The sequence below is a fragment of the Dama dama genome, chromosome 10, assembly GCF_033118175.1.
Source record: "Dama dama isolate Ldn47 chromosome 10, ASM3311817v1, whole genome shotgun sequence".
NCBI lineage: Eukaryota > Metazoa > Chordata > Mammalia > Artiodactyla > Cervidae > Dama > Dama dama.
The window spans coordinates 41,211,587-41,226,230 of NC_083690.1; the positions used below are offsets into that span (position 1 = coordinate 41,211,587).

The 14,644-nt window shown below is 62.3% G+C and overlaps 1 protein-coding gene across 1 annotated transcript; it reads left to right on the plus strand.

Moving 5' to 3' along the window:
• The first annotated feature begins 321 nt into the window (after positions 1 to 321).
• On the plus strand, positions 322 to 14,321 carry GRIFIN (galectin-related inter-fiber protein). Its single transcript, XM_061153791.1, has 5 exons — positions 322 to 616; positions 13,033 to 13,112; positions 13,204 to 13,363; positions 13,861 to 14,027; positions 14,186 to 14,321. The coding sequence occupies exons 1-5, from the start codon at positions 566 to 568 to the stop codon at positions 14,199 to 14,201; spliced, it is 474 nt and encodes a 157-aa protein (XP_061009774.1). The 5' UTR covers positions 322 to 565; the 3' UTR covers positions 14,202 to 14,321.
• Positions 14,322 to 14,644: the final 323 nt, after the last annotated feature.

A 14,644-nucleotide genomic window follows, 5' to 3' on the forward strand; every position in this document is an offset into this window, starting at 1 on the left:
CCAGACGTGGGGTCAGGGGGTCTGGGGAGGACGCCGATAGTCCCAGGGGCCCAGGCGAGGCTGGAGGCAGCCTGGGGTGACCGAGAAGTCTGGAGCTGCCAGCAGCCCCGGCTTGCCCTGCCCCCCAGCTGACCTCCGGGATGCCCGCAGGCACAGCCCGCCTCCCTTCCTGCCCCCTCCCCGGGGCCCTGGCCCACGAGGCAGGCACACCCGTTCCTGCCTGCTTCTCCGGAGGGCACGCGCCAGGAACCCGCGGCAGCCTCTCCGGCCTGCGCCTCTGGGGGTCACGTGGGGGTCACGTGGGAGCCCGGGGTACTGAGCTGGCCGGCGGGGGCAGGCGGGCCCTGGGCACTGATGACCGCCTTTGCCAGGCTGGGGGATGACCTGTCTGTCCAAGCCCACCCAGCCACATACCACCCACCCACCCAGCACTCCTACCGAAGGGCCTTAAGCACCTACCTGCCGCAGACCCGGGGCCCGGCTGGGTCACAGGCGCTGACCACACAGTGCCCTGTTCCAGGACCCCAGGCTGGCCACACCTCAGCATCCAGGCGTTCAGACAGGGATGCAGGCCCTGGGGGGCATGCGTGAGGGTCACTGCCTGGAGCTCAGCACCGTAAGTCACTCCTAACAGCCGCCAGGAGGCCATCCTGGGGAGGTGACCCATGTCTAGGGTGGGCGGGGCCGTGAGGGCAGAGTCCCGGCGATCAGCCTCCAGGGCAGGCGCTCTGCTGTAGAGAGAGGCCCCCAGAGGAAGGATGTGGTTGGAGACGAGTCAGAGATGCAGACACAGAGACAGCGAGACCCAGAGCACAGTGAGGTCGACCGGGTCCTCCCCTCTGGTTTGGAGCCCCAGACGGGCGGCCAGCGAGCCCGAGGCCCCTCCCTCCTCCGTCCCAGCAGGGAGATAAAGGGGATGAGGCTGTGATAAGCCTGAGTGTCTTGGCAGTCGGAGCCTGATTCTCCTCTTGGGGGCATTTTTTCCCCATCAAGTCATCCTGGGCTTGGTCCAGGGCCCTCTCCCCAAGCCTGGGGTGACCAACACTCCCCCGTGAGACACCCTGAGGCCAGAGAAGGGTCTGTGAGGGGCCTTTCCCACAGCCTTTCCTGGAACCCAGGGCTCCCCCTGTACTGAGCTCGCGGGGGATGGGGAGGGACGTGGAGTCGGTGAGGACCTGCTCCTCCGGGCATCTATTGGTCCATCCGGGCAGCAGGGCCCCTCTGCGGCCTCTGGGGCTGTGCCTGAACGGGGGTTGCCCGCCCTGCTCATGACAATGGGTCCAACCCCGCCAGCTCCTCGGGCTTGGGTCAGAGACCAGGAGGGCCAGCTGCGGCCTCTGTCTTCCTGGAGCCCCCACCCCGAGCGGGTAGGCGTGGCAGAGGAAGCCATCCGTCGGGGTGGGGGTGGTGGTGGTGACAACTCAGGGTTCCAGGAAGGAGCGAAGCTCTGAGCAAGAGGACACTGAGCCAGGCAGAGTCCGGGGCCCCGCCTGCTGTCCCCACCGCGTCCTCTCTGCTTCTCTGATCCTGCTCCCTTGGCCCCCTGCCCCCTCTGGACAGACAGATGGACAGAGGGGCATGTGAGTGGACGGATGCATGGGTGGATGGACAGAGGATAGAAAGGAAAGATGGAAATTAGGACCGATGGAGGGACGCTTGGAGGATGAGTGGTCAGATAAACGGAGGGGGCGGACAAAAAAGACAGAGGGACGGATGGACAGAGGGATAAAAGGACGGCTGGATAAATGCTGGGCTGGCTGGCTGGCTACACGGGGGGATAAGTGGCGTAGAGATGGAGAGATGGCAGGAGAGTGGATGGATGGAGAAGCAGATGCTCATATAGACGGAAGGATGAGGTGGCAGAATAGTGGCCCCCACCACCCTCAAAGAGTTCCACGTCCTTCCCCCGATACCCATGGGTTTCCTGCCCTTATGCGGCAAAAGACTTTGACGACGTAATAAGTGAAGAATCTTTTTTTTTTTTTTAAGTGAAGAATCTTGAGACAGGGACAAAGAGGTTTTCCTGGACCTTGCCAGGGGACCCAGTGCGGCCACGAGGTTTTTGTGAGTGAAGAGGGGGTCCGAGGAGCTGTGAAGGTGGAAGCGAGGCTCAGTGTTAGCATGGCGACCTCTGAAGACGGAGGCCGGGGCCTCCAGCCAAGGGATGCAGGCACTTCTGGAAACCGGAAAAGGCCAGAAAACAGACCCTCTCCTGGGGCCTGCAGAAGGGATGCAGCCCTGGCCACACCTTGATTCTCACCGGCCAGACCCATGTCTGTCCCACGGGGCTGTGAGATAATAGATTCGCGTTGTTTGAGGCCACTGCGTTTGCGGTAATTTATTACGACAGCAACAGGAAGTTGATACAGACAGAAGGACAGGCGCTAAATGGAGGGGTGAGTGGATGGATGGTCAGAGGGACAGGCGTGTGGAGGGATGGCCCCAAGGCTCACTGCGTAGCTCACACTTAGATGAGCCCTGGTGCTGAGGGCTGGGTGGTTAGACCTCTGGCCCTAAGCAAGGTTCGGGGTTCAGACGCCCCAGGTGTCCAACATAACCAGAGCCCTCACACCTGCAAGGCATGAGCCAGGCCGTGGGCCTCAGGGCTTACTGAGATCGGCCTAGAAACTCCCAGAAGGCAGCCCAGAGTGGGGCCTGCCCAGGTCCTTGGGGGGTCCAGACGGCCTTTGTTTGGACGCTCACCTTCACACACACACAGACAGCCACACGGACACACGTGTGCACACGCCTACCCACGCTCCTACACGGACACCACGTCGCGGCAGAGGAAGGGCCTGCTCAGCCCTGAGCCTGTGTCCCCAGCCACGTCCCTGGGCCTCTCGGGGTCTGCATCTCCCCATCTGCGGGCTGAGGGGGGCGGGGGGGTGGGATGGGAGCCCTGGCCTCGCGTGGGTGTGGCGTCAGAGCGGTGGTCCTGGCCCTCGCTGCTGTTCCTGACCACCAGGCTTCCTCCCCCGCGCCCCTCTGGGAGGGACTGTAATTAACTTCTTCCTGTTCTGATCAGGAGCCTGTTTCCAAAAACATATTTCGAAGGATTATTTTGCAAAGGAAATGTTTTTGAAAGAATCTCGTGTCCCGACCCAGCCTGGGGAAGTGGGGGCCGCAGTCGGAGCGGGGACGGGGCGGGGTGGTCCTGGCGGGTTCTGGCGGCTGCGGCGAGCTGGTCCCAGCCCCTGGCCCCCTGTCCGTCCGGGGCAGGGAAGGCCTGGGGCGAGCAGAGGCCAAGAAGTGCGAGGAGGTGAGCAGGGACGGCTCCTCTTCCCCCCACCCGCTGCTGCTGCCCTCTGCTGAGCTGAAGGCCCCGGCCACCCTTCGCTGGGGAGTCGCCGCCCGTGGAAGCCTTTGCCCAGTTCTCTGTTGACCACGCGCTCCTGTCCTTGCCTCTCCCCAGGGCCCTCTCCTGTCCTCTGTCCTGGGCCTGGAGTCCTGCCCACCCTGGCCCTCGTGCAGAATACCCGCTGCGGCCAGGGTGCATAGGCATCCTCCAGCCAGTGGGGCGCCGGCCTCAGTGTCTGCCCCTCCCGAGTTCTGCTGCTCCCATGCACACCTGGCGGGCACTCACTTTCTTCACTTCTTGCTGGGGTCAAGAAACACGTTGTAAAACTTCCATCATCAAAAAGCGAGCAGTACTTTGACGGAGCGTTGCTGGGGGTGGGGGGAGTTGTTTGATGGATAGTTTTGGTTTCCAGTAGAAAACACCTCGACTCTTCTCTGGGACGTGTGGGCCGGGGACATGCCAGAGCCTGCAGAGTGCTGACCCTGACCCTGACCCTGACCCTGACCGAGCAGACTCCAGCCCCGTCCGTGTACCCACACAGGGCCCACCGTGGCCAGGTGGCCTTAGACGTCCGTTTACATTGTTCACCTCGTTGCGGTCACCAGCTCCCGGCACACGACGAGCATTTAGTAACTGTCTGTTGAACGAATGGATCATGTGGATCGCGATAGGGGTCTTGCAGTAAAGACCCTTTAATTTTAAAAAATCTACCCTGCAGTTCCCACTGCTCAGAGTTCCCGGCTGGGTCCTGGGGTGGGGAGGGCCTGGCTCCCCAGGCAGCACCCCTGGCCTCCGCTTCCCCCCAACCTCCCCCTCACAGGGGCCAGCCCACTGTGGGTTTCCCCTTCCCTGTTGTTACTGGGGCTGCGGTCACAGTGCTGGCCACGCCGCTCGGGGGACGACCCTCAGGGGGCTCAGGGCAGGGGAAGCCCGCCAGCAGGGGGCATGGGGAGCAAATGTGAGAGGGACACAGAGGGGAAGGTGTGCTCCTGCTGAGCGGCTGAGAGCAGGAACTCGGCCTCTCTGGGCCTCAGCTTCCATCCTGGGAACACAGAGCGCCTAGGAGATGAGTCCTTCATGACCTCTGAGGCCCTGGGGTCAACCGGGTCAGACAGGGCTCCCCACCCGTCGCCGCTGAGCGTCCACCCACCTCCACCTCCCATTCGGCTGCCCGCCCAGCCGGACCTCAGCCAAGGGGCACAGCCCCCTCCCGCTCTGGAGGCGCCCTGGAGGCCCACCCGGCCTGGCCCTCTGGAGGGGCTGGGGCTGCCAGTCTCGGGTGCCCGTCTCCACCCACCGCCTCTGCCCACTCCACGACACTGCTCCTTCACGTGCCTCTGCGGGTCTCTGTCCATCCCCGGTTTCTCTCGCCCTCACCTTCCCTGCCGGCCCCGCTCTGCCCCCCCAGCCCCCACCCTGCACTGGGCTTGCGATGTCACCGCTTGGGGTCCCGGGACTCCGCCCCCCACAGATGTCCTGGAACTGGCGTAAGGTTATTTCGGGAGCTGGCGGCTCCCCTGGGCCTTTCCCAACAGTTCTGGTGAGCGCGTCCGCGGGGGTCAGCCCGAGCGGGCCGAGGACATGCGGCGGCCGGCCCGGGCAGGGCTGCAGGGAGTGTGCTGTGGGGACTCGGTGACCGGCACTGACCTCCGCTGTCCCAGGCAGGGGCACCGGCTGGGCCTTCCCAGCTGTGCGGGGCCAGAGCTGCCCCAGAGGACGCTAGGGAGGGGGCAGCCCCAGACCAGCTCGGTCCCCAGCATGTAGGGGCCGCTGGACGCTCCTCACGTGGTGCAGCCCAGCCTGGTGCTCCCTCCGCTCACCGCTAAATGCCGCCTCACTATTTCCCGGCCCCCAGTGCTCCCAGGCTGCGGTGACGCCAGCCCCCATGCTGCTCTGACCCCAGGGCCTTTGCATCTACATCCCTCTGCCTCTCCTGAGCGGGCCTTTCTCAGCATGAGCTCTCGAGGCAGCAGCCACTTCCCCTCAGAGTTCTGCTCCAGCTGAAATAGCCCCCACCTCTGAAGAGCCGACTCACTGGAAAAGACCCTGATGCTGGGAAAGACAGAAGGCAAAAGGAGAAGGGGGCGGCAGAGGTTGAGATGGTTAAATAGCATCACTGACTCAGTGGACATGAATCTGAGCAAACTCCAGGAGACAGTGGAGGACAGGGGAGCCTGGCGTGCTGCAAATGGCTCAATCGGTAAAGAATCCATCTGCAATGCAGGAGACAGAGGAGACTCGTGTTTGATCCCGGGGTTGGGAAGACCCCCTGGAGGAGGAAATGGTTAACCCACTCCAGTATTCTTGTCTGGGAAATCCCATGGACAGAGGAGCCTGCGGGCTACAGTCCGTGGGGCCGCAAAGAGTCAGACACAATTGGGCAAGCATTCCTATTTAACCCAATACATACAAAATATTATCATTCTGTTCAGTTCAGTTCAGTCACTCAGCCATGCCCGACTCTTTGTGACCCCATGAATCGCAGCACGCCAGGCCTCCCTGTCCATCACCAACTCCCAGGGTTTACTCAAACTCATGTCCATCGAGTCGGTGATGCCATCCAGCCATCTCATCCTCTGTCGTCCCCTTCTCCTCCTGCCCTCAATCTTTCCCAACATCAGGGTTTTTTCAAATAAGTCATCAAGTGGCCAAAGTATTGGAGTTTCAGCTTTAGCATCAGTCCTTCCAATGAACATCCAGGGCTGATCTCCTTTAGGATGGACTGGTTGGATCTCCTTGCAGTCCAAGGGACTCTCAAGAGTCTTCTCCAACACCACAGTTCAAAAGCATCAATTTTTCGGTGCTCAGCTTTCATCACCGTCCAACTCTCACATCCATACCTGACCACTGGAAAAACCATAGCTTTGACTAGATAGATCTTTGTCGGCAAAATAATGTCTCTGCTTTTTAATATACTGTCTAGGTTGGTCATAGCTTTTCTTCCAAGGAGCAAGCATCTTTTAATTTGATGGCTGCAATCACCATCTGCAGTGATTCTGGAGCCCCCCAAAATAAAGTCTATCACTGTTTCCATTTTTTCCCCATCTATTTGCCATGAAGTGATGGGACCGGATGCCATGATCTTAGTTTTCTGAATATTGAGTTCTAAGCCAACTTTTTCACTCTCTTTTTTCACTTCCACCAAGACGCTCTTTAGTTCTTCTTCAATTTCTGCCATAAGGGTGGTGTCATCTGCATATCTGAGGTTATTGATATTTCTCCCGGCAATCTTGATTCCAGCTTGTGCTTCATCCAGCCCAGTGTTTCTCATGATGTACTCTGCATACAAGTTAAATAAGCAGGGTGACAATATACAGCTTTGAGGTACTCCTTTCCTGATTTGGAACCAGTCTGTTTTTCCATGTCCAGTTCTAACTGTTGCTTCTTGATCCGCATTCAGATTTCTCAGGAGGCAGGTCAGGTGGTCTGGTATTCCCATCTCCTGAAGAATTTTCCACAGTTTGTTGTGATCCACACAGTCAAAGGCTTTGGCATAGTCAATAAAGCAGATGTTTTTCTGGAACTCTCCTGCTTTTTCTATGATCCAACAGATGTTGGCAATTTGATCTCTGGTTCCTCTGCCTTTTCTAAATCCAGCTTGAACATGTGGAAGTTCATGGTTCACGTACTGTTGAAGCCTTGCTTGGACAATTTTGAGCATTACTTGGTTAGCATGTGAAATGAGTGCAACTGTGCAGTAGTTTGAGCATTCTTTGGCGTTGGAATGAAAACTGATCTTTTCCAGTCCTGTGGCCACTGCTGAGTTTTCCAGTTTTGCTGGCATATTGAGTGCATCACTTTAACAGCATCATCTTTTAGGATTTGGAATAGCGATCTAAAATCATTAATGAGATATTTTACACCATTTCTCTGCACTAAGTCTTGAAAATATAGTGTTTTTTAACACTCACATCTCAATTCACACATTTCAGGTGCTCAAAGGCTAAGTGCAGTCAGAGGCTATGGAACTGAACGGTACAGCTTTTTTTTTTTTTTAATGCTACTGTCCTATTTTACTTTTTTCCTAGCACAAATCACTATCTAGAATGTTCCATGTATTTGTTGAGCTATTTATCATTTGTTGTGCTCTCCACAATGCCATGCAATAGGCACTCTGAACATGTTTGGGAGTGAGTGATGGGAGGCTACATGGGTCTGACTCACCCTCACCCGGGAGGGGTCACGGCCGCCGGGTCACAGAGCAGGTCACGGAGGTTTACTCTCTAGAGAGCGGGGGCTTGAACCCATGCCTGGTGTCCTGCATCCCCTTGAGCTGTTGCCATCTCTGCCCTGGTGCTGGGCATGGGGACTCTGGGTCCTTGAGGCGCCCACAGCCTCATCTTAGGCAGCTTTAGGGTCCCCCAGCCACTTCCCCATCTAATTGGATTTCCAGCTCTTCCGCCTTCAAATGGGGCTGCTGCTGGGTCTGTTTATAAACCCGGTGCAGCCTGCTTCCCTGGCGGCTCCCGGAGCCCAGAGCCCATCTGGAGGAGCCGTTACAGTCCCCCCTCCAGGCCAGATGTCCGCCGGTCTGTCCCGCCTGCCCAGCCCAGCTGGCCCCCAGCCTCTGTCCTGCCGCAGATAACTCACCTTGGCCTCTGTGCCCGGCCAGTGGCCACCACACCCAGACAGCCTTCCTGGCAGGCCCGTCTGGGCTGGTTGAGCTTCCTGCAAGATGGTGCCATCGTGGGATAACTCCTGACTGGTACTGGTCAAGGCCCAAGAGGCCCCAGGTCCCAGCCACATCCCACCCCGCCCAGTCCAGAGCCATTAGGGAACCCTCCCCCTCAGCCCCAGGACCCCAAGGCAGCACCGCCAAGGGCTTTGGGGGTCTCCTGAGCACATCCTTTGACAGGGCAGGGTCGTTCCCAGCGTGCCTCACCAGGGACCCATGCACGCGGCCCACAGCAGCCTCAGGCTCTCCGTCTGTGAAATGGGAAGGGAGGCCCGTGCCTAGCAGGGCTGTGAACAGACGTGAACTCACTTGGGGGACTGCAGAGGAGGGGGGCCCTTGTAACACACACAGAGCTGAGGAGCGCAGCTGTGGGAGCTGGGAAATGACAGAGGGAAGCTGGGCGGGGGGAGGCTCTGTCCTGCCTCCCAAATCCTGCCCCACTTCCGCAGGGCTGTGACTGAGGACAGCAGCTCCACCAGCAACCTGGGCTAGTGAGGTCTCCCCCTGAGTCCGGCTGCCACATCTATAAGCACGTGGTGAAACAGAGTGGGGGCCGGGCGCCCCCTCCTGGGGGCTGAGGCCTGACTGGGGTGGGCCTGCACCCCCTCCGGGAAGCCTGTCTGGGCAGGAGCCCACATTTGCTGACAGGAAGGGGGAAACCCCAGCCTTACCCCGACCAGCGTCGGGTCTCCGTTGCTCAATTGCCCAGAGCCCTCCCTCCGTGTCCCTTGCTTGGGTCAAGGCCAGCTTTGCGTCCGTGTCCGGCTGAGCTCACGGGCAAAGTTCATGGTCCCCCTTGGCAGCCTCAGGTGGGGAAACAGATTCTCAGGGAGGGGCAAGGACTGTCTGCGGTCAAGGGCAGGCAGGCCGGCTTCCACTTGCAGGGAAGGACTGGAGGGAAAGGCAGGGCTTTCCTGGCGGCTCAGCCATAAAGGATCAGCCTGCAGTGAAGGAGCCGTAGGAGATGTGGGTTTGATTCCTGGATCAGGAAGATCCCCTGGAGGAGGGAAAGGCAGCCCACTTGGGTACTCTTCCCTGGAGAATCCCATGGACAGAGGAGCCTGGTGGGCTAGAGTCCATGGGGTTTCAAAGAGTCGGACACAACTGAAGCAACTTGGCACGTTCGCACGTGTGGAGTGAAAGCTGTGGGTGGGGAAGGAGGGGTGGCCCCAAGAGGGGAGACCTGCAGGGTCCCCACAAGAGAGAGGCCAGGCTGACGCCAAGTGTCCTTTGGGCCAACAGCCCGCCCCTGCCAGGGAGGAGGCGACATCAGACCTGGTAGCCCCCGCTTGGCACTGACTGGGGTAAAACCTTATCACCCTCCACGTGCCCCTGCATGAGCTGATTCTCTGGGCGATAAGAGACTCGGCGGAAAGCAGGGGACACAGACAATGGCCTGGCACTGGGTGGGCAGCTAGGCCAGGAACAATGCCAGCCCAGATGAGGGAGGCGACGGTGGTGCCTAGCAGGAAGGCCAGGGAGGGATGGATCTCAGCCAGGCAGCAGAGGTGGAGCGGGGAGGGCGCCTCCCGTCTCGGCCTTTCCCTCCCCAGGGCCTTTGCACACACTGTTCCCTTTTCCAGTAACACCCTTCCCCGAGTGCCTTCTGTTCTAAGCTCAGTTCCAATGTCACCTCCTCCAGGAAGTCTGCCCAGACCAACTCATGTCAGTCCAGCTTCCCCCAGACACCACGATCCCTCCCCATATTTTCATCGTAATAATAATTCAGTCACGTGAAGCTGGACTTGTCCTTTAATGTTTGCCCCCTGCCTCAGACACTGGAAGTTCCCTGAGGGCAAAGGCCCTGTGGCTCTCTGTCTGTCTGTCTTGTGAACCACGGCTCAGGGCCCAGCACAGAGTAGGGCTCAGCTGACGTTTGCTGAGTGACTGCGCGGGCGTCTGGTTGTGATGGGGGGGTGTACCCCACCTGGCCGAGGGATGAGTGACGAGCACTGAGCTCACAGCGGGGGCTCAGCTGAGGCGTGACCGTGACCGTGCCAAGACGAGCAGGGTGCCCTGGATGTGGCTCTCGTGTCTCCCTTCCCTGAGCCTGGCCGCCAGCTGCCCCATGGCCGGAGCCCGAATATCCAGTGCAGGTGGCGCCGTTTGTAAACAGGCTGAGCTCCAGGGCGTGTGTGCTCACTCAGTCGTGTCCGACTCTCTGTGACCCCACGGGCTGTAGCCCACCAAGGCTCCCCTGTCCATGGGACTCTCCAGGCAAGGATACCGGAGTGGTTTGCCGGGCCCTCCTCCAGGGGATCTTCCAGACCCAGGGATCGAACCTGCGTCTCCTACAGCTCCTGCGCGGCAGGCGGGTTCTTTACCCGCTGAGCCATCAGGGCTCCAGGTGGACGGTGGTTACCACTATGCCACGGGGCAGGATCTCTCGTCCGGGTACCTCTGCACCAGGCCCGTGCCTGACGCCACCTGGCGATGGCGGCCCCAAGGCTGAGACGGGCCTCTGAGCCCAGCCTGCTGTCTGGGTGGATATCCTCCGTGGAACTGGGTGGAGACCCTGCTGCTCGCTCTGGAAACCAGCAGCCTGGGGCAAAACCGCACGTCCGGGAGGGGGAGGGGCTGCGTCTGGCCGCTCTGGCTGGGCGGGTCTGTTTGCTCCAGGCCCCAGCCCTGGCTGGCCAGAGACTCCAGGTGGGGGCACCGCCCCCGGCCCCCGGCCCCACACCTCGGGGACCCCTGAGGACAGCTGGGGTCCGAGTTGGACTCCACGATGTTGGGTGCGCCTGCAGGGCTGCGCCAGCCCTGAGGGGCCTTCAGGGCCCCTGGCTGCCCGGCCACTCCTGGCTCCCACCCCATGTGGAGAGGTGCCAAAGCCACAGCGGCGGACGGGGGTGAGACCACAGGCCTGGCCGTGTGCGGGCCCACGCCAGGCACAGGTGTCATGGGGTGGGCGGAGGCCCAGAGCCTGCCTGGGCCCAGTTGGGCTTCATGAGGTCCCCAGGCTGGAGCGAACAGGCAGGCTCTCCACCCCGCCTGCTCCAGGTTCAGTGGCTACCTGCAGCACAGTCCCCAGAGCCCCCATATACGGGGAGGCTGAGGCTCAGAGTGGGACAGGCCTGCGTGCATCAGGGGTCCTCCAGCTCCTCACTCAGGCCAGGGCTCCCGGCCACTGAGCCCCGGGGGCCCTCAGCCAGGCCCTCTGCTGACCTCAAAGCCAGGACACAACAGCCCAGGGCGCTGCATCCACCCCGGGCTACCCTCCCTGCTTGGGGAAGAGGCGGGGGCACAGATGGGGGTGTGTAGCTGGGAGGACTGCGCCCAGAGGCTACCAGCTCTGGGTCCCTGGAGGGCTGGAAGCCCGCTCGGGACCCCTGAGTGCATGCTCTGCCCACCCCGGCCCGTGCTGTCCCCAGAGTCCAGGCCCTGAGCGCCCCCTTGTGGCGGGGCCGGAGGCAGAACCGGGAGGTGCAGAGGCAGGAAGGGGCTTCATCTTCTCTGAGACCCTCGGGGAGGCAGGGGTCAGGGGTCTGCCGTGCTCGGACCCTAGGATGGCCCGGCCAGGTGGGGCCCTGGATGTGGGAGTCAGCAGGCTGATGTGTGAGCTGGGAGGCCATGGCAGGCGGCCTCACCTCCGCTGCCCAGGGCTGCCCCCTGCAGGCCCCGCCGGCCCTGCCCAGCCCCCCGCCTGCAGGGGAGGGTGAAGCTGGCGCATTCCCGGGGGGTCATGGCCACCTCCTCGTCCCTTCCCATTCATTACCACTACCTCCGCATCAAAATGACAGACACACACTTCTCACCAGCACAGAGGGAGGCCAGGCGGGACCCAGCAGGGGGCGGAGGGAAGAATGACTCAGGGGAGTGGGGTTGGGGGGGCTGGCAACCCTGCCCCCCTGGGGCCCTGGGGGGCCAGATAAACCCCGGCCCCTGCGAGGCTGGGCAGGGAAGAGCAGCAGCCCCAGGAGCCGCACACTCAGCCTCGCACACGACACCCCCATATCCAGCGTGCACATCATCACGTGCTGACTCCCCCCGCCACCTGGTCCCACACTCACCACACATCTGCACACTTGCACGCTCGCTGCCCACGCAATGCACGCCCCCACCGCCCACAGCAGCCCTGGGGATCTGTGCGTCCAGCCTGGCTCCTCTCTGCCTCGTCTCCCTGAACAGTCCGGCCAAGACTCCCCCTTGGCCGCCTGGAAAGCCTGGGGAGATACTGCCTGTCTCCCCCGCATGCTCCCCAAGGACCCCAGCCTGGCCTGCTCCGTGGTCAGCTGAGGGGGCTCAGGAGCAGGCCAGGAGGGGTGTGGGGGTGTGGGAATGGCCCCCCCCACCCCATCCACTGCCAGTGCCCTGGAATGCGCTGAGCGCAGCGGCCGGCCTAATCCGCCCTCCGCCCGCGGGGCGGCTGAGCCCCTGGAGCAGGGCAGCCAGGGGAGGCCGGGCTGGACTGGGGGGCTTGAATCACCAGGCAGCCCGACTGCCCCAAAGTCCAGGGCACGGTGGGTAGGCCTCCTCTCTTGACCAGATGGGGGAGTCTGGGTCCCAGAGACCCTGGAGGCTGAGGCTGACTGGGAGGCTGCCTGGGCCACACCTTGCCTCTAAGAATGGAGGAGAAGTGCTTTCCTGGGGGTCTGGGGGTCCTCGGAAGTGGAGTGAAGCCTGAGAGCCAGGCAGGCCCCCGAGGAAAGGGGGTAGGGAGCGGGCCACCCTGTCCCGGAGCTGGCCTAGAGGACCTGCTGGTGGGGCTGGCAAGAGGCTGAGGGGGCAGGGAAGGCCGATGACCTCATCCCTGGGGTGGGGCCCCGCGCCCCCGCCCAGCCCAGCCGCTATATCCCCAGGCTGCGCTGCTCCCCACAGAAGCCGGAGAGATGGCCCTGCAGGTGAGTGAGACCTGGATTTGGGGAGCAGAGAGCAGGGCCCACTGGGGCCCCGCCAGCTATGCTCCCCCTCCCCAGAGACCCCCCAGCCAAGTGGGCATGTTGATCAAGGGGCTGGGGTCTGGGCGCGGGCCACAGGCTGTGGGGCTTCCTGGGGGAGGGCGTACCCCAGGGAGAGGAGGCCCGGGACACAGGCCCTCTGCCGCCCCTTTTGTCTGCAGTTTGAAGCCTTCCACGCGGGCGGCCTGGCCCCGGGCTGGAACCTGCTGGTGCAGGGACATTCTGACTCTGGAGAGGACCAGTAAGGGATGCGCCCTCCCCCTCACGGGTCCCCTCCTCGGCCTCTGCGGCTGACTGCCAGCCGCCCTCACCAACGCCATGGTGCCCCCCAGGTTTGAGATCAACTTCCTGTCTGAGACGGGCGACATCGTCTTCCACATCAAGCCCCGGTTCTCCAGCGCCACCATGGTGGCCAACACCTTCCAGGGCGGCCGCTGGGGCCAGGAGGAGGTGTCCAGCATCTTCCCGCTGGTGCTCGGGGAGCCCTTTGAGGTGAGGGGCCGGGGTGAACCCCTGGAAGGTGGGGGAATCCGTGGGGCAGGAGGGGCAGGCCCGTGGGGTGGGGCAGGGAGGTGGGGGGAGGGTCTGTGGACTCACCAGGTCCACCCACTGCTTTGCGGGGTCTCAGTGAGGCGCCCCGTGCCCCGGGCTTCCAGCAGCCCTGCTGTCCCCGCTGGGGCTCTGGCTGAGTGGGGGGCTTATTGCAGATGCTTACAGGGGAGAGCCAGTTCAGGAGTCTCCCTGCTGGGTCTGGGGGCTGCAACCCCTGGCTGCCGGCTTACCCCTCTGAGGCGAGGGGAAGGGGCCCCCAGCTGGGGGCTCTGAACCCCTGAGGGGCGGGCCTGCATGACGGGGGTGGGGGGTTCACATGCTGCGGGGACCGCGGGCCGCCCGCCCCCGCTGGGCCTCCGGGGCTCAGAGCTGTCGGAGGTCACGCAGGGGCAGGACGCGGGCCCCAGGGCCACAGGTCCCTGGCCTCCCGCCCCCAGATGGAGGTCAGCTCGGACGCGGAGCACTTCCACGTCCACGCCCAGGAGCACAAAGTGCTGCAGTTCGCCCACCGCCACAGGCCGCTGGCCGCCATCACGAGGGTGCAGGTGCTCAGTGACCACCGCCTGGCCCAGGTGGAGCTGGCCCGGAAGGGCCTGAGCTGGGGGTAATGTTCCGCCCACGGGGCATCTTTATCCGGGATCCCACCCGCCCGGGAGGGGTCTGTGGGCTCGGTCCTCCCGCCCCGATCCTCTGCGAGCCTGTGGGCCCGTGTGGGGGGCGGGGGGCGGGGCTGGAGCTCAGGCGGGGGTCCGATGCTTGCAGGGCCGGGGGCTACTGAGCTGTGTCAGAAGTCCCAGGATCGAGCCTTGGCCGTTGACCCTCCCACGTCCAGTGAAGCCCACTCTGGAGAAGCTGGGGGGAGAGGGCTCTGTGGTTCTGGGACCCGCATTTCAGCTCCACCTCCAATAAAGTTTAAGCAGGCTACAGGAACTTGGCTGCTGTGAGACGGGGGTGGGTCGGTGCAGGGTGGGGGCCAGAAGCCCCTGAGACCTGTGTCTTGGGGATGGTCTGACCCTTAACTCATTCCCAGGACACGGGGGTCTGGGGGGCTGCGACAGACACAGGCTTGGGGTTGTTGTTACTGTTCAGCCGCTCAGTCGTGTCCGACTCTTTGCGACCCTGTGGACTGCAGCACTCCAGGCCTCCCTGTCCTTCACTGTCTCTCGGAGTTTGCTCAAACTCTTTTCCATTGAATCGATGATGCCATCCAACCATCTCATC